The sequence below is a fragment of the Bactrocera latifrons genome, unplaced genomic scaffold (genome assembly GCF_001853355.1).
Source record: "Bactrocera latifrons isolate USDA-ARS-PBARC rearing strain unplaced genomic scaffold, ASM185335v1 scaffold_416, whole genome shotgun sequence".
NCBI classification, from domain to species: domain Eukaryota; kingdom Metazoa; phylum Arthropoda; class Insecta; order Diptera; family Tephritidae; genus Bactrocera; species Bactrocera latifrons.
In genome coordinates, this window is record NW_017537064.1 from 66941 (window position 1) to 93250 (window position 26310).

At 38.0% G+C, this 26310-nt stretch overlaps 5 protein-coding genes across 8 annotated transcripts in view; 2 read left to right on the top strand and 3 right to left on the bottom strand.

The window, feature by feature from the left end:
- Positions 1-4073, top strand: part of LOC108972692 — a gene marked incomplete at its 5' end in the record, with an annotated part of 63404 nt that extends 59331 nt beyond the window's left edge. Inside the window, 1 exon segment of one of the 2 annotated variants that reach the window (XM_018939404.1) lies at positions 3191-4073. In XM_018939404.1, coding sequence (XP_018794949.1) covers positions 3191-3739 — 549 coding nt within the window. 2 annotated transcript variants of the gene reach the window in all.
- Positions 4074-6569: 2496 nt separating this feature from the next.
- On the bottom strand, positions 6570-9571 carry LOC108972683 (histone deacetylase Rpd3). Its single transcript, XM_018939388.1, has 5 exons — positions 9377-9571; positions 8688-8800; positions 7696-8627; positions 7336-7637; positions 6570-7268 (listed from the first exon to the last, which is right to left on the bottom strand). Exons 1-5 carry the CDS (start codon positions 9417-9419, stop codon positions 7204-7206), a joined length of 1455 nt encoding a protein of 484 aa, XP_018794933.1. The 5' UTR covers positions 9420-9571; the 3' UTR covers positions 6570-7203.
- Positions 9572-10413: 842 nt separating this feature from the next.
- LOC108972694 (FACT complex subunit spt16) lies at positions 10414-15044 on the top strand. 2 transcript variants are annotated; one of them, XM_018939409.1, is made up of 9 exons: positions 10414-10748; positions 10871-11134; positions 11197-11496; positions 11555-12732; positions 12800-13666; positions 13730-13998; positions 14056-14203; positions 14442-14555; positions 14776-15044. In XM_018939409.1, exons 1-9 carry the CDS (start codon positions 10680-10682, stop codon positions 14945-14947), a joined length of 3381 nt encoding a protein of 1126 aa, XP_018794954.1. In that variant the 5' UTR covers positions 10414-10679; the 3' UTR covers positions 14948-15044. The 2 variants fall into 2 exon arrangements, with proteins under 2 accessions (XP_018794954.1, XP_018794955.1); XM_018939410.1 differs by lacking the exon at positions 14442-14555 and having other exon boundaries at positions 10415-10748.
- Positions 15045-16388: 1344 nt separating this feature from the next.
- On the bottom strand, positions 16389-18293 carry LOC108972689. 2 transcript variants are annotated; one of them, XM_018939400.1, is made up of 2 exons: positions 18172-18293; positions 16389-18101 (listed from the first exon to the last, which is right to left on the bottom strand). In XM_018939400.1, the coding sequence occupies exons 1-2, from the start codon at positions 18236-18238 to the stop codon at positions 16555-16557; spliced, it is 1614 nt and encodes a 537-aa protein (XP_018794945.1). In that variant the 5' UTR covers positions 18239-18293; the 3' UTR covers positions 16389-16554. The 2 variants fall into 2 exon arrangements, with proteins under 2 accessions (XP_018794945.1, XP_018794943.1); XM_018939398.1 differs by having other exon boundaries at positions 16389-18125.
- A 6327-nt stretch (positions 18294-24620) lies between these two features.
- LOC108972695 (transmembrane protein 134) overlaps positions 24621-26310 on the bottom strand; it is a 28877-nt gene continuing 27187 nt past the window's right edge. The window contains exon 2 of the mRNA XM_018939411.1: positions 24621-26002. Coding sequence (XP_018794956.1) covers positions 25651-26002 — 352 coding nt within the window. The 3' untranslated portion in view covers positions 24621-25650. The remainder of the gene's footprint in view (positions 26003-26310) is intronic.

Consider the following 26310-nt stretch of genomic DNA (forward strand, 5'->3'; position numbering starts at 1 on the left):
CATTTAAATGAAATTATCTTCAAAAAGTAAATGTCATGAACCAATCTAACGTTTCAAATAAAGAACCGATGAGATTTTGCAAATTTTATGCGTTTTTTTTTTTWAAAAAGTTATCAAGCTCTTAAAAAATCACCCGATATAAGTCTTTGGAAATAAAAGAAACGTGCAGCTGAGCAAGTAGTGAGCTGACCTTCAAAAGGCAAAGGCTGTGTGATTCTCAAGAGACATAATGGCATCCGCATTAACGCCATTTTTTACAATGCATATACATACATATATGGTACATATGTAAATGTGTAAATCTCTTGTTGCAGTAACAAGTGCATTGTTGACTGCAGCCATGTCACATCTGTTGTATTGACTGTGAAATGGCGTCTTTTCGCAGCGCTAACTGCTATTCTCCCGACTCTCTTACGTTCGAATGCACCTCAAACGTTTGCTTTGTGGAGGATTCACTTTATTTTCACAAAGAATAATTAAAATTTCGCAAGTAAGGGGAAACAGGAAAAAACGTTAAAATCGGTACACCGTTAAAAAAACCGTTAACTTCCATACATAGAATTAAATAAAAATAGCTTTCCATGTCGCCGATCGCTAACTTTGTATGGCAACTATATGTTATAGTGTTCTGATATCGACGGTTCTGAAAAGTGATCACAACAGACCTGGAATGAAAACTATTGCAACAAAGGCTATCATCCGGCTCATAACTATTCAAATGAAGTATGATGCAATGCTTACGCCGAACCGACTCATGCTTTTAGGCCATTGAAGCCAGACTCAACGTCACTGCGTGTAATTCAACCTTGTTAAGGAACTTTGGCTAAACTGGCAATATAACTATGAAAAGGAGGCCGCTGAAGAATTAAACACAACGTTTTCATTCCCCAGTGAAGAAGAATGTTCTTTGATCGACACTTCCAATGGCGTAAGCTACACATTCATCGACGGATCAAAGGGTGGAATAGGAACCAGAGCGGGTTTCTCCTATAGTAATCTCGTTGTGGGTAACTCGGTTATATCATCTGAGTGCTTATTCATATAGGAATAAAAGGAAATAAAAAGGCAGACGAGTCTGCTTGCTTGGGACAGCTGGGAACACAATTCTCCTATGCTGCTTCTTCACTTTTTCAAGGGTTTTTTTGAAGCAATGAACCCTAAAGAAACACCTCAGAACTGGGAATTCTAACAACACAGAGCATACCACAACAAATTTTTGGGGTAGTAGTGATGAAAAGCTCATAGGAAATTATTAGTAAAAAATTTTTCACCAAGAGCGCTACAAAAGTTTTTTTAAATAAACAAAAACATTGAAAGTACATTCGATGTCATTAGGAATGGGATTCGATTTCTTTTGTATGGCCACCACGGGCACGCTTGCCCGACGCTGAACCCAATTTTCGACGGTTTCCAATCGGCCGATACTGCTGCAATTTCACGAGTCGTACGAAGTTCATCAATGATCATTGGCTTTTTGGCTTGATATAGCCCCACAGGAAATAGTCTAACGGCGTCAATACGTACGATCAAGGCGGCCAATTGACTGGGGCATTTCGTGAGATAACACGTTCATCACACTTTTGTTGTGTTGTGTTTGTTGTGTGGCTTATGTCACCATACTGGTGGAACCACATATTGTCCAAGTCTATATCATCGAATTCGGTCCAAAAATATTGGGTTATCATTGAGCGGTAGCGGTTCCCATTCACACTAACGTGCCGCACTTTATCACCACGGAAGAAGTACGGCCTATAAACCGCACCAAACCGTAATTTTTCCGGGATGTAATGGGAACTTATGGAGTATGTGTGGATTGCTCCAGCCAGAAATGAGCCTCATCGCTAAGATGATTTTTCGATGAAAACCCCTATCATTTTAAAGTTGCTGCTCAGCCCAATTACCGAACATACGATAATTCTGGTGGTCAAGCGACTTCTTCTTACGTCGATTTGATTTTGTAAGGATGCAGGCCAAGTTCTTTTCGCAAAATTCGCCACAATGACGTCACAGAGATGTCCAACGCTGGAGAACGACGTGTGAGAGACTGATTTGGGTCTTCCTCAATTAATGCGCTAACGGCAGCAATATTCTCGACACCACGGGCCCTTTATGTCTTGCTGGCACGGGAACATTTTGCGCTGCGCCTGCCAATTCAAATTTTTCCACTAGACGCTCAATTGTTGATCTGACGGGATGATTACGACGAGCAAAAGTCGGACGTAGCGCTCTTAAAGTTGAGGCCACTGACTCCGAATTTTGGTAGTAAATTTTAATAATTTCGACTCATTGTTGGATCGTATGTATATCTTTCCATGAGGAAGTGACAAACATTACTGAAGAGAAATATCAAAAAAGCGGAAAAAATATGACGTCGTTTGATGCCCCATCCTCCATTTGTAGGGGTTATCCCAATGCATTAAGATCCTACCTTAAAAAGGCTGAAAAGTGGGTTCAGCGGAATGCAGAGCATGAGCCGAGAATGATGAGATGCTGAAACATTATTTTTGCGGATGCGCAGACTTCAACCGGATGAGACAGAATATAACTTAAAAAGAGACTTAGGCAGCTGAGCTGAAAAACATATGTATTTCTACCAATTGTACTGAGTTGGTCCCAGAGGGAGCCCAAAGGGCCAAATGAGTACAGCTTCCTAGCACAGAAATGTTACAAATGGGTATCAAACTTTGCTCGAACATAAGAAGAAAGTTTGTGTCAATCTAGGAAAAAAATGTTAACGATGCAGTTTGCAAGTGCGGTTTAAATTGACCAGTCCGATTGGAATTTTTACATGCATGCCTAGTATATAGCGACAAGGCCAAATAGCTAATTAAACGCCTTAACTTTTGCAGATACTTCTAAATTTTTAGATATTTTTATTATTCTTGCGTATGTCTTAATTCCCTTATATTACAAAAACATTCAAAGGTAAGTATTTATTTTCAAAAGACTTTCCGTTAATTTTACGTTACATATAACACATATATCGCTTTTTTTTGTTGTTGGCAATGTTGGTGTTTGTGCATTTTCATTATTTAATCAATTTTTTAATTTTCTCTTTTTTCACATTTTTCTTTACGCACTCCCGTAAATTTCGAAATTTATCATTCATATAAAACAAAACAAAAAATTCAAAATTCAATTTCAAAAGCAACGTTAATTTCCTATACCCGCTTTCCACGACACCCCCCAGATACCGCAAGAGCACCGCAGCAATTCACCAGAAGACAGCGACAACTTACCAAGCATCTCCAGTCCTGACGCGCCACCAACGGAGGCCTTGCCTCACGAACGCGCACAATCGACGCCGCCCTACAGCATGAAAACGCCTAAGCCAAAGAAACGTTTACTGCCATCTGTGAGTTTCAGTTTGCCAAAGCAGAACAAAAAGACAAATGGCGCGCATGAGAATGATAAGCCAAGTGCCACAAGTAGTTTTGATGGTGATGATGAAGCGAGTCCGATGCTAACACCAACCACACCAGCGACGACGCCCGATAATGCTGCTGCCCCAAGTACACTGTTACCTGCAGGCAATGACGAAACAGCTGGCGCTCCCATGGAAATTGCTAATGTGCCAGTGGTACCCTTCCGCACAAAATCCAATCCCCGTCTACAAATTAAGCCCGCCTTTATAGACGACGCACATCGACAATTCTGGAACCCAATCAGTTATTTGGGCGGACCTCATCTTCCGCCAAAAGATCGAAATAGCATCATTTCGGTCTTATCGCTGGACTAATCTTGGACTGTTTTGAGTACTCTGAGCAAGGTTAGTTGTTTTGACACACAACTGAGTGCGGTGTTACGTTAGCCTTACCTAGTCCTAAACTATAAATGTAGATATGTGTATATTTAATCTATTCGAAAACAAACTGACAGTTTCAGGTATGTACTTAAGCGACATGACGTAACATTCGGTGACCAAAGATGTTCTTATTTTCTAGAGTATTAAATTTGTTATTACTGTTAATTTACCTAAAAATGTATACAAATTTGTTGTACGTAGTGTTATTAATTAGTGCAGTAAGTAAAAATTGATGAGTAATATTAAAGAAAGATTTTGAAAAGTTCAACTTTACTTTTTTTTTTTAAGATACGAGGGGTAAGTTTTCCAACAACTCAGTTAACACTTGTTAACTTGTAGTTTATGAAGATAACTCACACAATTCAATATAAAGTCTGTTAGAATAATCATATATGTATACAGATTATGAGAGCTACATATGTTATAAAGAATAATACATTTCGAGGTTCCCTACCTTTTATAAAGAAAAACACACAGAAACTTAAAATTTTTTGGGGAGTTTTTATTATCATTCGAAAGAACATTGTTTGGCATGTATTTTTTGAGGATTATCTTTCCAAGTGTTGGCCGCGGCTACGTCTCAGATGGTCCATCCGTTGAGTCCAATTTTCAAAGACTTGTTCGAGCATTTCGAAAGATAACTGGCGAATGACAGGCGTGATTTTCTGTTCCAATGTCTGAATCAAAGCGGGATTGTCCACATAAACTTTAGACTTCACATATTCCCAAAGGGAAATATCTTGGTGGCCAATTGATCGGCCCAAAACGTGAAATTATCTACTCACCGAAGTGTTCTCTCAATAAATCCATTGCTTGATGCGATGTGTGGGAAGTGACGCCGACTTGTTAAAACCAAATGTCGCCGCGATGACGACCTTCAATATCCGACATCACATAGTCGGTAATCATGGCGCTATATTGGTCGCCATTTCACGTTCATACCGGCGTCATTTTTGAAGAAATACGGTTACACCGGTCCACAAACCACACCAAAACGTTGTTTTTCTGGATGAAATGGAATCTCTTCAGGCTGCTCTTCGCGGCAATTTTGCTTGTTTACATACCAGCTGAGCCAAAAATTTACCTCATCAATAAACAAAATGCTGTTGGAACTTTTCAAGAGCCCATAGAATGAAGCGATGACACTTGGGAAGGTCAAGCGGCTTCAGTTCTTGCATAAGTTGTACCTTGTACGCTTTCAATTTAAGATCTCCACGTAAAATGCGGCAAGTCGCACCATACGTCAGCCTGAGTTGCTGCGAACGGCGCCGAATCGACTGTGGCCTTCGTGTACACTTTCAGCCACGGCTGCTATATTTTCTGCACTGCAATATCCAGGTACCACATATTCTGTACCTGCTGACTTCAAATATTACGGTCCGATTTTTGACCATTTTTTGATGCAAGATCCCAGCTCTCAGGGCACTCTGTGCATAAACTTTTATTCCGATATAATTTTTGGTACTTGATTTCTACCCTGTAAATTGAAATAATCCCACGAAATATCAAATTGTGATGTATGAGAAGTTGGCGTGTTATAGGTTTTCACCTAAATGTTGGAAGCTACGCGCCCATTGTTTAATTCTGTTACCGGGTTTAAATTTTAATATCCTTGAGGAATTTTTTTAATCATCGCACTTTTAGTAGTTTTCAACAGGCAGAGGTACAGCTTTTTTACATCTTCTGGACGAGCGCCGTCAAATTCATTCAAACAATTCAGGTTTCCGGTGCCTCTCTCTGCCAAAGATACAGGTTTACTAGCTTATCCTCGTTTTTGTTGAAGACTCTGAAGATCGGTAGGCAGTATACCGAGACACATAATATTTGGGACTTAACATTAATACACCAAAGCAGATTCGTAGGCACTGGTCTGGCGTTGTGTCGTAATTAGAGGAACCCTCATGCTTAAGGGATATGCGGTGGGCACATTTTTCGGCATTGAGGCAACATAGAGATATTTGAAGTCGAATCGAACCCCAAGCATCTCAAATGTATATTGTCTTCTCTGCAAAATAATTGTCATGACGTAGTTGGGAAAATCTACGTGCTCTACGGAAGATCAATGGAAGCAACCCGTAAGATTTAGTTCTGTTTCCTTTACTCAGAATCTTGGTGGTAAATTACCTATTGAAAGAACTCAATAATGGCCGAGGCTGTCGGGTGATAGCGTATGCAGATGAATTTGCTCTCATGGTTAAAGGTTCCTAGATACCGTTTACGAGTTAACTCAAGGGTTTCTCAAAGTGATAGCTAGTAGAAGTCCAAAGTAAGGAAGACATTAGATGTCTTATAGGAGTTATTAGGAAACGTTGGGTCTCTCCACAGAATTTGTGATTTGGTTTTTGCGAAACTATAGCAAACCCAATACAGTTCTAATGCGTATTTGTCGGGTAAATTCTATCGGGACCTCTCAGTTTCAGACTACCAGACTACTGTTATGTCAAGGAGTGCATGATCTCACTAGCTATAGCAATAAGCTCCTTTCTTATAGAACATGTTTAGGTGTTTGGCCACGGCGGAGTTGTCGGAAACTGTAAAGCCGATGAGCTTGCAAGAAAGGGCATTTTTACCAATATCCTATCAGGTTGGCAACGAAAATCTTTTCGTTGAATCTATGCGCCGCACGGACACATTAAGCGTTGGTAAGCAATCAACATTGGTGGGATTGCAAAAGCCTTATGGACCAAAAAATATTTGCTGAATTAGTAGAAAAGTGGCACAACAGCAATCGAAAAATTGTCAACCATAAGATGAAAGTCATGAGTATAGTTTGTATCCACTTATAAAACACTCAGTTTATTTTTACGATTTTAGACTTGAGAAAATTCAAGTTACATGCAGACTATGTAAGTAGTTGTTTTTTTTTTACGTCGCATTCTTATATTTTATACAAAAAAGTATATATTTTACACTCTTGTTAGTTTAATGTGACAGTGTGACAGAACGGGTGTAATTCCACGTGTACACACAGCAATGACATATAAATACAAACATTTACGTTAGGAAAAAGCGTAAATTACTGTTATCAATTTCGAAGCAGCTAGCAAAAATAAGTCATCTAGTCACAAAGATTTAAATAAAAATCTCTTCTCCTCATTGAACGCTGGTGTAAGTATTTCATGTAAATATACTTCGGCATGTAAGATGTTTTAATAGTGCATAAACTTAACTAACTTACTAGAAGTACGAAGTGACTAAAATTAATTTTTGACGGCAGCGTATCTATTTCAATTCCACTATCCCTGAGCAACGAATTTCTACCACACCGAACACATTACTACCGCCACATATATTGTAAGGGTAAATGGAAGAAGAAGTTGCTAAAGATGTTAGAAGATCTTGGGTTTAAATTTCGTTGACCGCTGTATTGGTTTCTATAACCAATTGCGACCGCCACGTCATATGTTGTTTTCTTTCTTCGAGTCTTCAGCTTTAGGAGTATCCTCGCCTTCATTTGTGTCCACTGTAAAAAAAAAACAAGTTGATTTATAAAAAAATTGCCTTGCGTGAATATAAATAAGCATTTTTACTTTTATCCTTATCATCTTTATTGTCGGAATTTTCTGTTGTTGTTTTGACATCCTTTTCAAGACGTGGCCGTTTGCGTTGGCCTTTATATGAACGATTGTCACGACGACCGCCCTCCCCTTCATCTTCTGAATCTGAGAACTCATTGTCAGGGTCAATGCGCTTATCTTTGTCGCTCTGAGTTATTCGTTCATCCTTGTTCACTTTGTCTTCATCTTCAGACTCATCATTTATAGCATCCTCTGGTATACTCTGGATTTGTACCCCAGGGGCATGCGGCAGCATACGCAGGTTTTCAAAGAGTCTGAAAACAAGTAATTTAAAAAATAAGTGCATAAAATAAATTAATTAATACGTTTTACCTATTTTTGATCTTTTCTAAATACTCTGATGTATTTTGATTGGTCATATTACTCGGACTAATATGCAATTTGAAATCAGGACCGAAATATTCAAAGTAATCGTTGTACGGCAGTTCGTTAGCTATTTCAACACCGAGTGCAACTGACGTTTCATACGTCCAACATCTTGACACATTACGAATGGTGTAACCTCCACCTCCGACCATAAGGAAAGGCAAATTATATTTTTTCACAAACTCCACACACTTGCCGTGACCCTTAACAGTCAAGTTGAAACAGCCAAGACGGTCACCTGTTAAGGAATCAGCTCCGCACTGTAGGACAACAGCTGCCGGTTGGAAGGTTTCCATTACCTTAGATATTATAGGTACAAATATCGACTCGTACGCCTCGTCATCCATGCCGTCACGCAGTGGAATGTTAACTGCGTAGTATTTGCCTTTACCTGCGCCGATATCTCGCAAGTCACCAGTGCCAGGAAAATATTCACCGTATTTATGGAAGCTCACCGTCATCACGCGATCGGTGGTGTAAAAGGCCTCCTCAACACCATCGCCATGATGTACATCGATATCAATGTATAATACGCGCTGATGATATTTTAAAAGTTCCAAAATACCTAGCACAATATCATTGACATAGCAGAAGCCGGAAGCCTCAGATTTCTTGGCGTGATGAAGACCACCGCCCCAGTTAATACAAATCTCCGACGCTTGTTTATTCAGCTTAACTGCAGCAGCTACCGACCCACCTGCAGATAATTGACAAAATTCATAGAGTCCATCAAATACAGGACAATCCTCGCCTACATTGAATCGCTGCATTTGTTTGTTATATTCCGACATGTTGTCGGGGCGTATAGAGCGCAAAAATCGTACATATTCATCTGAATGAAATTTCGTCATTTCATCGGCTGTTGCTTTATGCGGTCGCTGTTATAAAAATGGTATTTTGTAAAATATTTTAAACATAAATTTATGATTAGTACTCACATAAATTTCCATTTTGCGATAGAGCCCATAGTTCAGAAGCAGATTGTGGGTCATGCGTATGCGATGGGGTTTCATTGGATGGCCCTGCCCATAATAATAGTTTCCGATATCACCTAAAACATATAGAAATTGCATTAGTATAATTTTCAAAATATATAGCCATCTAATTTTATCACTTTTGTTTGCTCTCAATTTTATTGTTATGGTTAAGAAACAAATTGAATTAAGAATCAAGCTGTAATATTAAATACTTTTGAATGTAGATACAAAAAACATTACTGACTCGTAAATTTCGACCTATAACACGAAAGTCAACGAGTGCATATCTGAGCACACTTTTCAATCTTTAAATCGACCGCAGTATTACAAAGAACGACCGGCTAATGTTGAGAGAATACGTGCAGTCGGTAGCGGAGCGCATATACGTATGTACAGCGAAAGTATGGTCGTTTCATACAAAGTACGCTGATAAATTAGCGCCAGGGTACAGTCCAGATAAAACCGGCGATTTACAAAATTTCGCAAAACAGAAAATTTGCTTTATTCACTGTATATTTTTTTGACAAAAACATAAGCTGTATTTCACATGTATTCGCTATAAGTTTTCTAAATCTGTTATCCAATAAGCTTTTAAGTGTAACTTTTATTAATCTTAAGCAAACAAATGAACACATTTCTTAGTTACTTACTGTCGTAGTAATAGCAAACCCTCTTTTTGCTATGTGACTGCATTTTATTTTCAAATATTCTATAATTAGCACACTTATTGAATATATTTTAATAAAATTAACTATTAACCACAACTTTTCCTTTTTGTTTATTACCGCGTTGCTAAAACTTTTTCGTTAAATGAATAACTGCAACAGAAACAGCGAACGCGTCTTTATGCGGCGAAAACCACAAAATGCTCGGCGAAGAGAACTACCTCCGGCGTTGCCACTCGTCAAAAATTGGCTAGAGATGTTAATGTATTTGACTGCTCGTACCAATAAGCAAGGTATGCAGTGTGGAACGGAGGTTACGCATATTTGAAGATAACACACTGCATATATTTACTTAAAATATATAAATGTGGAACTTTTCAAATGTAAGCTATGTTATATGCTATATATATGTACTTATTAATATAAATTACGTCGGTTTGCTATAAGGCATAGAATTGGAGTTACTTCTTTATTAATCAAGCTATAAACCTGAAAGAATTTGATTGTCAATAGGTTTATATAATGGATCCACATCCCACACTCAGAATGCAAAATACAGATGTTTGCCTACATGCTCAAGCTCTTCCAATTTCATTTAGCCACCGATTCTTTAAAATTATTCAAATAAATGGTGTTGCAGTTTGAAAAACAGTGTGCTAAAAGAATTATCACCTTCGAAAACAACTTGTCGTTGAAATTTGGCGCGAATTCACATATTCGCACAAAACACAGTGAATTCGCCACCTTAAACGACTGATTTGTCAGGGTTGTAATGAAGCAAAATACTAATAATATTACGTACATTTCAATGTTACAAATTGTACAATTTTTCTCAATATTACAAAATTTTTAATTAACGGACTACATGTCTTATGGAAAGAGCTATATAAAACAATAAAGGACATAATCTCTTCTAAAATTTCCTGAAAATTTTAGGAACTACATTTCAAAAACTACTTTTCAGTGCAGTTACATGCAACTTTTATTCGCGGCGAATTTTCTATTCACGCTGCTGTTTTCCTTTCAACAATTTTTGGCAGACGCGAGTTGTCTGGAGGAATTTTTGCATAAAATTACCGGCATTTTAGCCTCATTTTTGTAGTGAGCATAGTGTTAAAATCAGTAATACATATATAGATAATTGTTAGCGATAATTTGTGAATTTACTTGCAGTTCGCGAAAGTGTATTTCACCACTTTTGTTTATCATCAATTTATTTTACATTCATTTCTTCTATTAAACAAACGTGCTGATACAGTGACTGGCCTGAAGGATCAGCAGCTGCAAAATGTCTAATTACGTTTTAGACAAAGACACGTTTTTGCGCCGAATTAAAAGATTATATTCGGAATGGCGGGTTAGTATAAAGAGCAAAATCGAAACCATGTGAATTTGGCACAGAAATATGTGTAGATGTATTTATGTACATACTTATAAATGTGAATTATTAATTAAAAATATATATTCCTTTAACAACAGGAACCAACATTGGCACATGATGATATATTGAAAAAAGTGGACTGCATTATGTGTGTTGTGGGTGTTGATGAAGATATAGTTTACTCCAAGTCGCGGGCGCTGGAGATATGGCTGTTGGGCTATGAACTCACCGATACTATATCTATTTTTACTAAAGACTCAGTATATTTTCTGGCAAGTAAAAAAAAGATTGAATTTCTAAAGCAGATTGAAAATTGTAAGGAGGATGGTGTTCCTGATATTAAACTATTGCTGCGCGATAGGGTAAGATCATCTAAAAGTGTAATATTTATACGAAATAAAATATCATTAATATTCTACTTTAGAATAACAAAGATAAGGATAATTTCGATAAGTTGAAAGAAGCGATGAAATCATCTAATAAAGGCAAAACGTTGGGAGTATTCGCCAAAGATCTAGCTTCTAGTGAATTTTGTGATTCTTGGAAAGCTGCTCTAAAGAGTGAGAGCTTTGAAAATATAGACGTTGGTGCCCCATTAGCGTACATTATGTGCACAAAGGATGAATCTGAAATTAATAATATTCGAAAAGCATCACTTGTATCTGTGGATATATTTAACAAATATTTGAAAGACGAAATCATGGATATTATTGACTCTGATAAGGTACAAACAAATATATTATATAATTGTATTCATTATAATCTAATTTTTAATTTTACAGAAAATAAAACATTCTAAACTCTCAGAAGGTGTTGAATCAGCACTTACCGACAAGAAATACGTTTCTGGTGTAGATACTTCGGTATTAGAAATGTGTTATACTCCCATCATTCAATCTGGTGGGTCTTACAGTTTGAAATTTTCGGCCCTAAGTGACAAAAATTATTTGCATTTTGGAGCTATTGTTTGCTCCTTGGGTGCGCGTTACAAATTTTATTGCTCAAATATATCACGTACTTTTTTGGTGAACCCCACCGATACCATGCAAGAAAATTACAATTTCCTTGTTAACGTGCAAGAGGAAATTTTAAAACTCTTAAAACCTGGCGCCAAGTTGAATGAAATATACGATACCACAGTGGAATATATAAAGAAAGAGAAGCCAAAATTACAGGACAACTTTACTAAAACTTTTGGTTTTGCCATGGGCATTGAGTTTCGTGAGAACTCAATAGTTATAGGACCAAAATGTCATGCTGAAGTACGGAAGAATATGGTATTCAATGTGAACGTTGGTATAGCTAACCTCACCAATACAGAAGCCTCTGAGAAGGAAGGCAAAACATACGCTCTATTCGTTGGCGATACTGTGCTAGTTGGAGACACTGCACCGGCTAATATAATGACACCATCAAAGAAGAAGATAAAAAATATTGGAATTTTTATAAAAGATGATAGCGAAGAGGAAGATGGTGATGAAAAAGAAGAGGTTAAGGAAGACAAAAGCTCGGAGATACTTGGTCGAAGCAAACGTAATGCTGTACTTGAAAATAAATTACGTACGGAAACTAACACGGAGGAAAAACGTAAGCAACATCAAAAAGAGTTAGCTCAACTTCTGAATGAAAAAGCAAAAGAACGTTTGGCCAAGCAGGGTGAATCTAAGGAAGTCGAAAAAGTGCGAAAGAACACCGTCTCTTATAAATCTGTCAGTCAAATGCCGCGAGAACCTGAAGTAAAGGAACTAAAATTATATGTTGACAAAAAGTATGAAACGGTCATACTACCAATTTTTGGCATACCAGTTCCCTTCCACATTTCCACAATCAAAAACATTTCCCAGTCGGTTGAGGGCGAGTACACATACCTACGTATCAATTTCTTTCACCCGGGAGCAACGATGGGTCGCAATGAGGGCGGCCTATACCCGCAACCAGAGGCGACATTCCTTAAGGAAGTGTAAGTTATAAGGTTTCAACAAGTTGGCTTTTATAATATGATAATATTTTATTTACTTCTTCATCAGCACCTATCGTTCTTCTAACGTGAAAGAACACGGCGAAGTAACTGCACCATCAGCAAATCTAAACAATACCTTCCGCCTTATTAAGGAAGTTCAGAAACGATTTAAGACGCGCGAAGCCGAAGAACGTGAAAAAGAAGATCTCGTCAAGCAAGATACACTGATTTTATCGCAGAATAAGGGTAATCCTAAACTGAAAGATCTATACATACGTCCAAATATTGTAACCAAACGTATGACTGGTAGTTTGGAGGCGCACACAAATGGCTTTCGCTACGTTTCTGTGCGCGGTGATAAAGTTGACATACTCTATAACAACATTAAAAGTGCTTTCTTCCAACCCTGTGATGGTGAAATGATAATTTTGTTGCATTTTCATCTTAAACACGCCATTATGTTTGGCAAGAAGAAGCATGTAGATGTCCAATTCTATACAGAGGTTGGCGAGATCACCACCGATTTGGGCAAGCATCAGCACATGCATGATCGTGATGATCTAGCAGCTGAACAGGCGGAGCGCGAATTGCGACATAAATTGAAAACGGCATTCAAGAGTTTCTGCGAGAAAGTCGAGTCTATGACCAAGCAACAGGTTGAGTTCGACACGCCATTCCGTGAATTGGGTTTCCCTGGTGCACCTTTTCGCAGTACAGTTACTTTGCAGCCAACTTCAGGCAGCTTGGTGAACCTGACAGAGTGGCCACCATTCGTTATAACACTCGATGATGTCGAATTGGTTCATTTCGAGCGTGTACAGTTTCATCTTCGAAATTTCGATATGATTTTCGTTTTCAAAGACTACCAGAGAAAGGTTGCTATGGTAAATGCCATTCCAATGAATTTGCTAGATCACGTGAAGGAGTGGTTGAAGTAAGCTTTAAATATTGTAATTACTAAGAGTACAAATTTTAAAACATCTTATCTTTTTCACAGTTCGTGTGATATCCGCTACTCGGAAGGTATCCAGTCTTTGAATTGGGCAAAGATTATGAAAACGATCACAGATGATCCGGAGGGATTTTTTGAGCAAGGCGGTTGGACGTTCTTAGACGCCGATTCGGGTAGTGAAGATGAAAATGAGGAAGAGGAATCTGAAGAGGATGAGGCGTATGAGCCTACTGATATCGAATCTGACGAAGAGTCAGATGAAGATGATTCAGAATATTCAGAGGCATCTGAGGATGAGAGCGATGATAGTGAAGGTAAAAGAAGAAATTTACAAATAAGAAATATATAATAATATTAACTTGGTTTCGCAGAACTTGGCTCTGATGAGGAGTCGGGTAAGGATTGGTCAGATTTGGAGCGTGAGGCTGCAGAGGAGGACCGCAATCAGGAGTATACAGATGATAAACCCAATGGCAAACATTTTGATTCAAAGAAACACTCGAAAAGTTCAAAACATAGGTGAGTAATCGAAATATAGGCCCAGCTTAGATATAGAATCGAATATGTGTCCTGTTGTTACAACGCCAATTATCCTCAAAAAAGCATCAAGTTAATTATTAAATTACTTAATTTGAAATTATAGAATTATTTTTGCCTTTTACTGATGTCTTATTGTTCAGCTAATCTATATTCATAAATTTTTTCAAGTACTTATAAATATTTAATTCTATATTTTGCTAACATCAATTTACTGCAGTCGCAGAGATCGTGAAGTGCAACTTCGACAAAGTAAAAAGAGTAAAAGTACTGCCTCCACTTCAAACTCATCACATTCAAAATCTGCCAAGTATGCCAGTTCGAGCGGGCATAGGTTTGTTATTCGCCACAAATGCAAATTAAACAAAACACAACTTGAAATTTCTTTTCTAATWAAAATTTTTTTTACTTTTTACGAATTGGCAAGATTTTCTCAAGCGTCTATAAGATTAACAACATCAAAATTTCATAATTTATTAAACACCCAACACTGTCGGTTTATTTCTTAGCATTGCATTGATCACTTTTTTGTTTTCTTAATTGCCCAAAAACAGCTCCAAGGATAAACATCATGATCGCAGTCGTGACAAGCATCATTCCTCATCGTCGTCGCACAAGGACAGGAGCAAAGATAAGGGCAGTCATCATAGCAGCAGCAGTAGCCACAAGCGGTCGCGCGATGATAGTCGAGACCATGGACACAAATCGAAGAAATCTCGTCACTGAGCCCACACACACACACACGCGCAAGAACGGCGTAGCACATACAATTACAAATAGCCCAAAATGTCCCACAGAATGAATGAATACCTTGTAATGCACTGTTTGTTAAGTGTTTACTGTCCGATTATTTTGTATGTTTTGTTTGTCTCTAAAATCAGCCAGTTTTATTGCAGAATGTATATTTAGCTATTAACAGAGATTGAAATTTATAAACATTAAAAATAAGTTTGAACATAAAACAATATTCCATTTGTAAATCCTGTGTTCTTTCATTTTTACTTTTGGTTATAAAAGCTTCACTTCTGTGTTCTGGCGAAATAATGTGCTATGTACTTAGTTTCATTTGTCTACTCTATTAGATCTTCAAGGTGAAATCAAATATTTAGTACAGCGAGCATGGCCATGATCAATATATGTTTAATAATATAAGCTTCTTTGATTAGCACAAAGCCAACAACTTGACGTTAATATATTTATGAACATAATAATGTCAAAAACAGCTATGTTCCTTTCATGATATCTTCAAGGTGTTAGTGGTAATCAGAATTTTCAAGCATATTTTTACATATCCTTGAAGTAAAATTCTAGAAATATTCTCTGGAAATTTTAAGTAAATCCGACAAATATCTGTCGAGGTTTTCGATAATTAGCAAAGGGTTCTCGGATGCTCTGAGCACCAGGACTGAATACGTGGACTATGAACTATCTGAGCAGTCGTCAATCATCCGTACTACTTCGAGCTAAAAACTCAAAACTGAGAAGATTTAAACGAGGGTTCCGCAAGGTGGTATTCTCTCCCCGTTACTGTTTAACTTCTACATCTCAAAACTCCTGCAACCACTAGAGGGAATTTCTATTACCTCATACGCTGATGATTGCTCTATTATGACGTCGGGCAATGGAATCGATGGTGTGTGCTAAAACGTAAACGGCTATCTCTCCGACCTTTCTCGCTTCCTCGTCTTTTGATGTCTCCCATCGAACACCCGCATAGTGACGCCTGTATGCTCCCAGTTAAATGAACTGCTCTGCAAGCAGTTTCTGCTGGGGAGTTTTCGCAGAAATTATTCCTGCCGTCACCTGCTTGGAGCCTCCTAGGAGCATCAACAGTTCCTTCCTCAACTACGTCGACGACATAAGAAAATAAGGTGACCAGACTTCCGAAAAAAACTAACTGCAGACACTAAATTGGTCACTAGGAGAGAAATTGTGTTCTATTAAGACACACACATGGATAGTGCCAGCCAGAAACTCCGTGGGGCGTGGTTTATAGTCCGAACCTGGCACCAAGTGATTGCTAGCTGTTTCTATCTATAGCGAAAGATCGAGGAAAAATGCGCCTCAAAAGCCAATTGTGACAAAAAGCTTAAACAAAGAATTTTTGACTAACACTATAAACATTTTCTATAATTCAAATTTAATCAATACATAGGCCAGAGCAAGACTAAAGATATTATAACATTAACGTATGATTAACCAAATACAAAAGCAAAATTCAAGGTATTTTGTTGTGTTCGCTATCCTGCCTCTCAATATTCTCGACTTGAACATAAATTCACTATTCCACGGCAGATCCCTTATACTCGAAATAAACTACTTCACTAGTCATTTCATTTCCGTTTTCCGCTAGCATTACGCACAGCACTGTTGCCGCCACAAGCGCCAGCGCCAACGCCAAATCCAGCATCTAGACTGCGATGCTTCACATCGAACATGTTGCGGGTTTTATTGATGGGAAAACGCATTTTATTGCGCAACCAGGTGGTGAAGGCCCGTTCATTGTCCTGCATTTTGCGCATCTCCGCATCGTTGGCCTTCAATGCCTGCTGCAATACAAAACGCTGTTGCCGTTGCAAATTCTCTTCGCGCACCTCGAGTTGCTGGCGACTCAGTCCATATTCCGACAGATATCCCGTGTATTTGGGTAGCTTCTCGGGCTGCGACAAGTGACGTCGATATTCACAGCAGGTGCGATAGTTCAATTTTAAATCGGTCACTTCCGGTGGGGGTAAATGAGGTCGACGCGCTCGATATGTAGCGCTGTGGCCACTGCTACATCCATCTACATCATGGCTTGTTGTGCCGATGGCATTACGAGCTAGTGACTTACCGCGGATAGAAAAGCGTTTACTTAATGGCGCGAGTAAGCGCCGCGATTTATTAATCGGTTTGCGGCGACCACTACTCAATCGCTTCTGATCGAAATCATCGGGAAGATAAGAGGCTACTATAATTGAGAGATCATCGTCATCGTCGTCCTGGTCATAGCTCTCCGTATTTGTCACATCGTTCCTCGAGGAGTTGGGTTCTTCGTCGGCATGCATATTTGCTTTGTGTTCGGCTTCGTTTGTACTCGTATCCGCTTCAATATCGTCTACGTCAAGGTCGCTATTGGCGTCGTTAATATCGAATGTGGCAGCACTGCAGCACTCTTCTTCACCATCCGAAGTTAGTAGGTTGGTCAGACTTTTATTGTCTTGCTCGTCTTCTTTTGTATCTGGTGGATCTTCTTCGGCGCAATCAAATGTACGCATTTTTACCATGCGCCGCGGGTTGTCTACTGGCATCTTCATGGTATCTGATTTTACTTCCTTATTTTCCATATCCATTACTACGATTTCCTCACAAATCTCTTCCATAATATCGTCTTCGACATCTGGCTGAACTGTTGACTCAGCAGCTATTGCGCTTGCAACATCCACAGTTGACTCCGGCATAATTGCATCATCTTCTTGTGCTGTCTCTGTTAAAGGCAGAGTTTCTGCAACTTTTTGATCTGTCATATCTTCTTGAACAACTTCTGTATTACTTATTTCTTCGGCGTTGGCGTTTGTTTCTTCGGAAATGCTTTGATATTCACAAATAGTCGCTAATTTTCTATCGAGCTCCTTTGCCTCGGCAACTGCTTCCTCGAACTCACGTGTAAGTTTCAGTGTTTCCAAGAGTGCATTATCCGGTTCGTAAGTTTCTAAATTGGGTGCGAAAGTCACTTTGCGCGTTGGAACACCAGCCTCTGTTTCTGTTGTTGAATCTCCAGCTATGTCGATGGCATCTACACTCACTGCATTCTCATTAACTTCGGTCGTTTCCTGAAATAAAACCTTGTTCGCTTCTTTGATTTTCTCCACGATGTTGTACTCATTGACCGGTTTGAGGACTAAAATTATATTTAAGTAAATAACTGTCATCAAATTTATTGTTGTAGCTTGCTTATAAATATGACTTACAGTATACCTCACAGTCCTCATCCGACTCGTTGGATTCATGTTCAACTGCGTTTGCCTCTGTCGCCATTACGTGCTTTACAATGGTTCTCCGTTTCAATACAATGTCGTCCGTTAAATTTTTAATGATTATGTTGCAAGCTATTGCAAAAAGACAGACAAGAATATCCGCCTATTAACTGAAACTAAAAACATTTATATGCATGTATTTGTGCTATAGGGTGATCGTTAGTTTCTTTGTTTTAACATGCGTGCTAGGTATACTACATGAGTTGAAAAGTCTTGGAGATTAACCTCGACGAACAATCAGTAATACACAGGAATATTGTCTTTTGATTGTCTTACAATATTCGAGATCGTTGATGAAAAGAATTACATAATCCCTAAAAAAACTGCCTAAACGCTTGTTTTTTTTTTTCTGTCGTCTTAGAGTAGTCGCCCGACTTTTAGCAGTCAACAACCATTCAGCGGATTGTCGTTTGGACTCAGTTGTGTACACAATATCACACGTGATGACGCTTTGATAATGATTGGACAAAATGTTTGCAAATTTGACAAAACTCTTGATAAGGTTCATTGACTGATTTCGCACGAGGCCATAAAAATATCTTAGTTTGACAGTTATAGTACAGTTAGTAGTTTCATCATGGAAACGAGTTAAAATTATTAAAATTTACTACCGAAATTCGCTGTCAGTAGCATCAACTTTAAGAGCGCTACGTCCAATTTATGATCGTCATAATCATCCTGGCAGATCAACATTTGAGCGTCTAGTGCAAAATTTTTAATTCGCAGTCCCAGTACAAAATGTTCGCGTGCCAGTGAGCGAATGAAGTGCCCGTAGTGTCGAGAATATTGCTGCCGCTAGCGCATCAATTGAGGAAGACCCAAATCAGTCTCTCACACGTCGTTCTTAAACGTTGGGCATCTCTGTGACGTTGTTGTGACGAGTTTTGCGAATCCTAACACGATCAAATCAACACAAGAACTGAAGTCGCTCGACCAACAGAATCGTCATATGTTCTTGATTTGGGTTGAGCAACAACTTGAAAATGTTCCGGAGCGGAAAATAATCTTCAACGATGAGGCTCATTTCTGGCTGAATGGCTTTGTCAATAAGCAAAATATGCATTATTTGTCAGGCAGCAATCCGCACGTATTCCATGAGTCACCATTGTATTCTGAAATATTACGGTTTGGTACGGTTTATGGATCGGCAGCGTCATTGGGCCGTACTTCTTGCGTGATTATCAAGACCGACACGTTACTGAGAATGGGAACCGCTACCGCTCAATGAAAACCGAATATTTTTGATCCGAATTGAATGATATGGTCTTGAACAATATGTGGTTCCACCAGGATGGTGACATAAGCCACACAGCGAATGTCACAATCGATTTATTGAAAGCAAAGTGTGATGAACGTGTTACCTCACGAAATGGACCAGTCAATCGGCCGCCTCGGTCGTGCGATTTGTTACTGTTAGACTACTTCCTGTGGGTCTATGTCAAGCCAAAAAGCCAGCGACGATTGATGAACTGCGTACGACTCGTGAAATTGCAGCAGTATCGGGCGATTTATGCTTGAAAGTCGTCGAAAATTTGGTTCAGCGTCTGGACTTCTGCAAGCTTGCAAGTGGTGATCATGCAAAAGAATCCGAATTCCATACAAAATTGCATCGAATTTACATAGGAATAAAAAATTTCATTGATATCCCAAACCATTTTTGTTTTATTAAAAGAAAACTTTTATACCGCTCTTATTAAAATACCCGTGATATATTGGGACTTCATTATATACATAATATAACAGTTCTGGATCTCTTATTTATTCTCCATGATTGACATAAAACAATAAAAAGCAGGTGGAACCAATGCATTTTTTGTTAAATTGAGTGATTACCGAAAAATATCGTGAACTGGTGGCAAATTTTGATTCTCGAACTGTCCAAAACATAGCCGGATTACTCACCGATGGCTGGTAATGTTGCATGTGAACTTTTTTAGAAAGGCAAAAAGGAATTGTTGATTACCCCGATAAAACAATAAGGTCAACCTCGTACAATCTCGTGACTTACGTATTCCATCAAATATTTATAAAGAATAGAATTGCGTAGGGCGCCTGGCCAGACAAAAGTTAATTGACATTCCAATGAAAATACACCACAAAAACCACTATCTTTAGTAAAAATAATACATATGTACATACAACACTTATGCTTATATACGGATCTGTCTATGCATACATTTCTTCAAAGCACACTAGAACTTTATTGACCATTAAATAAATATAAATGTATTTTTATCCTTAGGACTTTTAGTTCAATTTTGAAACTGTTGGTGGATTGAATTTTGTAACTCAGAACTTTCACTGTCTTGCATTGGAAATTGACTACTGTCTACTGACCGCTTTCTAGATTAGTTCACAACACATCAAGCATAAACACCCATACGCGATTTCTATATCCACAATGTATGTACCGAAGTTATAACGTTCGTAATCAATTAAACAGTTGTTCACTTAAATTGATGTGCTCCGTAATTGGTGAGCTTACGGCTCCATGCAAAACTATGATTTGCGTTAATAATGTCGCATTTCTGTCATTAACACAGTGCAAATAAATTTTTTGGTATGCAATTTAATGGTTCCGTGCCAATTGCTGTAGCGACTTTAGTAACTTTCCATTCTCCCATCCAAAGTAACGGTATAACGAGAGTGTTATCAATAACCGTTGAGAAATATTTGTTATTCTCTCTGTCACGTATACGTCCTGTAGTTCTGGGTTACTCGGAAGCATTTTTGTTTTGTTGAATCAATAATACAGTTATTCAAATGGTACTGTTATGTTTTGTAGGAGAAAGTCCTTTGTCCTTTAAGTTCAATGGCATATGTTTGACTTTAGTTTTGTTGCACTCGTGAACTCATATGCGCCTGCAATGTAAAGAACACTTGTGTACCTAGTATATATATATATATATATATGTATAGCATATACCTACCATGTTCTACTTCTAATATGGAATGCAGATTGTAAATTTTGTATATACTTATATTTCGCTATAGAATAGATCCCTATCATTATGGTTTTTGTATCTTATTTAGTAGACTGGATCTACTTCAAAACATGGTTTGGGGCCTTTCGGTCTATAGGTCGCTTCCGCTTTAGTGAAAGAGTTCATGGAATCATATGCTTTTATAACTTAAAGGAGTACTGGAGAAGGTGCACCCTATATGCAGAAGTTCTGTGAGCTTGAGGAAATCATCTTAGAATTGATGAAAAATGTCGGAAAAAAATTTTATAATCGCGAAACGCATCTACAATTAATGGAAGGAATCCCTATACGAAATTTTTGTTTTGCAGAAGGCGTTGGAAAAGACCACATTGGCGAACAAATTGGCGAGTGTTCAACGGACTGCTGTTATAAGTATTTGTGATGTACTACGAACCACTCCAACTATGGCATTGAACGTCTTGATGCATATAGCTATAGCCGGTAGATATAACATCAAGGTATATGGCAGCAAAAGCTGCCTTAAGACTAAGAAAATGCTCTCACTGAAGGAGAGGGGCGAGCTTTTTACGGATGGATCAAAGCTTTCAAAGACGTTTGGTGGAGAAGTACACTGTCAGAAACTTTTCGTTAGCTTCAGTTTTGGCATCCTGGTCACTGTAGTGTAGCGATAGTAGGGCAGCGTTATTAGCCTGGCATCGAGCTATCTTTGAATGAGACTGGCTCGGTGCCAGGCTGATGAATTTACTGGACAGGTCGTTCTCAATGACAGCTGGACAAACCGAGGCGCCCGTTGTTCAACCACCAGCAGCTCCGCAGTCAAAGATCCTTTGGCCGAGGGTAAATAGTAAGCGGCCTAGGGGACACCTTGGAGCGTATTGTGTGAAAGTTTAAAGCCCACCGTCCGCAAACTGATTGGAGTGCGGCTTCAGGCCTGGAACCACTAAAAAGAGAATAGACACGCACAATTTCTTCGTCGATTTGAAAGCTGCTGTCAAACTGTACGAAAAGGAGGTGCCTTTATGTCGAGATGTCTGAATTTGGTATCCCCACAAAACTAATACGGCTACCAAAAGCTCCGTCCGGAACGGGAAGGAAGGAAGGATGGGAAGGAAGGCAACTCCTTATTGTACATCTTTAATTTACCGAATAAAGAACGTAAGCAGATTTTATTGATACCATTGGCCTCAACAACTGCGCCGTTAGTTCTGTATTCTTCAGAATGGATAAGGAAGCGAAGCAAATGGGTATGGTAGTGAACGGAGGAAGCAGAGGAAGACTTTCACTCCGTTGGAGAGATGAGGTGGATAAGGACCTAGCTTGGTGTCTCGCATCGGCGCCAAATTGCGAAAAGAAAAAACCGACTGGGGCGGTGTGGTAAACTCGAATATAATCGCATAAGCGCCAATAAGGAAGGAGAAGATATTTTAATTAGCTCTGCACCGATTATTTGGAACATTCAAATGATACTTTACCCGTGCTGTGCCGAAGAAATTAGAAAACAAAATTTTCATTTTACTTTAAATAAGAATCGAGATATTTATTATCGCTTATTGCCTGCATTAAAAGTGTACATTATGCATTATATATATATGTATGTATATATAAATCGATATAAAAATTTTAAACGAAATAAAAAAAATATTTGCCAGAAATAGTGGAGGGACATTGATTGATTACCTAAATACTAGGCTAATGATAATTAGCAATTAATAATTTAAAAGTAAATATCGCAAGTGTACTTTGCTCGACACAAAAATAAGCAAATTTGGTTTTCAAATTCGCAAATTTTGCATGCTGCAATAGTTTCTCGTTTTCTACAACCATTTCACTGCCTTTGCAGCGCGCTAAACTTTTTCACAATTTATTTCGCATGCGAATGCAGTTTTTACATCAAGTATATATGTATGTATGTGTATGTATGTAAATAAAACAAAATGGTAAAATTAAATTCTCAATTTGTGGGGCGTAACGAAAAATGGAAAATTTTTTATAAAAAAATATATTTAAATATAAGTAAATTTTTTGGTTTTCTTAATTCTTAAGCTTATGTAACACATTCGATTAAACGGCTTGCTGCTATTGCAGCTTACATACACTTATGTACATATGTAGTTGGTTGCTACAAAGCCTGATCGAGTTTTATTTGATTATTACTTAGAGTTAAATGTTATGACTTAAGCTAATTATGTCGTCTTCTTGTTGTTATTTGATTTTTTTCAATATTTTCAAAATTATACAAATGCATTGCAAAAAGAAAGTCTTCGCATTATACACACACATGCACTCGCAACAATACATTCAAATATTATGTATTCTGCCAAACATAACCTTAAAATAAACAACACTCTGAACTCATTTGCATACCAAGGAGATTTCGAAATTCGAGCAGCAAAATATCAATTGGACGAATGTGTGGACTTAAAAGAAGAACGTGCGTTTTTAGGAACGCTTCAACAAGCCAGAATAATTATATCGTCAGCTAAAGTTCAAAACAACGTATCACCAAAAAAAATCGAAATTTAGTTTTATATTGTTTATGATATACTAAATTATATAACATATGTATGTGTAGCAGATTGTTTGCTGATATAACCAATAAATAACAATTTTATAACCAAAACTCAAATTTTGTTTCAGTGTGTGAGTGGTCGAGTTTTTTATTGTTTACAACATACTACATAATATAACATATGTATAGCAGATATAACCAATTTATAATTGATGTATAACCATTTTATAACCAAAACACAGATTTCATGCCAATGTGAGTGGTTTCTATTATTTGGTTTTTCTTCGCCTGTAAACTTATGAAAAATGAAGTTACGTTATTTTTCATGTTAGATGACGATATAAAGAATGGATTGACACGTTGAAACGGGATTTAGTTACATCATCAGTGACCGAGAGTGGTGGGAGATTGAGCACAATTACTCCCGGGTTTGTAGTCCTTATGGAGAATAGATTGGCGGTCGTATGCTATGCACAATTATCGTAACTACCTTTAGATAACTTTCAGTTAGTGACACGATTTGTTTAGGGGGCCAAACGATTTCAATTTAAATTTTTTTTTGAAAAGTCAGTGCTAATCAGTAAATCTAAGCACGTAATAATTTAATTTCTCGCAAGCATTGCTTTCAAAACTGTGCCTTCAAGACTGCCCGTTCTTTGTATTACAAAATTGTTTGCTTAAATTTGCTAAAAATGTGTGTGCACTTATTAGTTCGGCATAAACGCTTAGTTGTTATTATAATTCTTAATTTTTAGTGGCGTGCAGGCGTTGTTGTTAACTTTTGCATATTTTACATTATTATTATTATTTTGTTTGAAAATATTACAAGGGAGTCGTTTGGACACTATTGACTTATTAATTTTTATAATTTTTTTTAGACATTTCACAGGATTACAAGCGAAATATTAAGATGACTGTACTAAATATCAGCTACGTGCTTGGATTTATGACAAATTTTGGCTTTGTTCTTTCTTCAGTCGCTAGAGCATGCCCACGAACTCCCGCCTAGAATTCTTTCAACTCTGCTTGTCGAACGCTCCCTGCTCGCTTTTATTGTATTTTACTTATTCTCAGTTCGTTTTCCATATGCAATTTGTAGCCATTCGTATGCAAGTAGTATCGAATTTCTGTTCACACTTAGTTACACAGCTAAATATACATAACTAAATACATAGAAAACTATTTATCAGCGATAGTGAAATTTAGAATTTCGTAAGTGTAATAAAACTAAGAGAGTGACACTTATTGTTTCATTGCTTTCTACGTTTTACTATAGTATACCGTTTATGTAATATCAGAAGCGTTTTTTAGTATATCTTAACTAGATATTAAGATGAGTTAGAGACGCAGCCTTCTAAGTCATATAAATTTGGCGTGCACTTTGCCCACCGGGCCAAAGTAAACTATGTATATGTGTGTATGTGAGTGTTTAGTCAAACTCCACAACGACAAAATGACATGTGTACGCATGGTGGTGGTGCGCGACCGCTAGGCAATACGATTTTTTAATGTGTTTATTTGGGAAACTGCCTTGCTTCACAAATTAGTTAAGATGTAATGACGATGTTGCGATGTTAGTAACAAAAAATTAGCTGCATTTTAAGTGCGGCGAAGACTACTTCGACCGTAATATTAGCTCTGTTTGAATATTTCGACTATGCCGCCGGTCAACACACAACACGCAAATCTCTAAGACGACGACAAAACAACGCCGAAAGCAAAGGATAATGTCAAGCTATGCTGAATAAACATACGCGTACATACATGTACATATATAAAATATATACAACTCGTTGCGTATTAAGCCATTCTGCTATCGGTTTTATCATTGTCATGGCCAACGTCTTGATTAATGCCTTCACCCATGTTGTAGTCGTTGTTGTCATCGTCTTCATCGTCATCGTCATTGTTGTCTACCCATCTAGCTTGGTAGTCGACGGTGTTGGCGTCGTCGTTGTTTTATGTAAACAACGGCAGGTGGTAAAAGTCGAACCCTCTGTATCCCTTGGCTGCCAACCAAATGTAGACGACATGATAGGCGCCCGGTATGAAGCAGATTAGGCCGGCAACAAAGAACACCACACCCTGTGATGTGTTCGCCGGATCTGCGACAGCGAATGTGCCGAATACAAAGAGTCCAGTGCCGACAATCAGCAAAGTGACAGCCGCTAAAACAGTTCGCCAGTTTTCGCGCACCTTCGGATGCCGCCAACAGTATGTGTTTGTCTCCTCTGTGGGTATGTTGCCGTACTCCTGGATCAGCGAGTCACTGTCACGCGATGTTGTATCCTCTGCGTATTTGGTGTAGTTTCTGTAAAAACGTAAACAAAACACGAAGGTCTTAATTAGAGAAAAGTAAATATAAGCACTCAAATATATACATGTATATATATAGTATAAGTGTAAATGGTATAAATATACATACAAATAACACAAATAAACGAACAGAAGCCTACAGCTACCTAAATAGCAAAATGCATGCCTTCAAGTTATAACCGTTACTATTTGTTTGAGCAGTGCGTTTATAGGAATGAGATAACAACGTCCAAAATTACCATAATAATCTTTATATTGTTAATATTTAAATAAGAAGTAAACATTTTTGGTTAGCTTTTAATT

What these genes read in the sequence shown, in the direction of transcription:
- LOC108972689 (XM_018939398.1), bottom strand. Translation starts at nt 18,238, where the DNA reads ATGGCGACAGAGGCAAACGCAGTTGAACATGAATCCAACGAGTCGGAT. An exon ending in TGAGGACTGTGAGGTATACT is followed by an intron (nt 18,126 to 18,171) that starts GTAAGTCATATT and finishes ATTTGATGACAG; the next exon opens with TTATTTACTTAAATATAATT.
- LOC108972694 (XM_018939409.1), top strand. Translation starts at nt 10,680, where the DNA reads ATGTCTAATTACGTTTTAGACAAAGACACGTTTTTGCGCCGAATTAAA. An exon ending in CACGTGAAGGAGTGGTTGAA is followed by an intron (nt 13,667 to 13,729) that starts GTAAGCTTTAAA and finishes TCTTTTTCACAG; the next exon opens with TTCGTGTGATATCCGCTACT. An exon ending in TGAGAGCGATGATAGTGAAG is followed by an intron (nt 13,999 to 14,055) that starts GTAAAAGAAGAA and finishes TTGGTTTCGCAG; the next exon opens with AACTTGGCTCTGATGAGGAG.
- LOC108972683 (XM_018939388.1), bottom strand. Translation starts at nt 9,419, where the DNA reads ATGCAGTCACATAGCAAAAAGAGGGTTTGCTATTACTACGACA. An exon ending in ATCGCAAAATGGAAATTTAT is followed by an intron (nt 8,628 to 8,687) that starts GTGAGTACTAAT and finishes TTTTTATAACAG; the next exon opens with CGACCGCATAAAGCAACAGC. An exon ending in TAAAGATGATAAGGATAAAA is followed by an intron (nt 7,269 to 7,335) that starts GTAAAAATGCTT and finishes TTTTTTTTACAG; the next exon opens with TGGACACAAATGAAGGCGAG.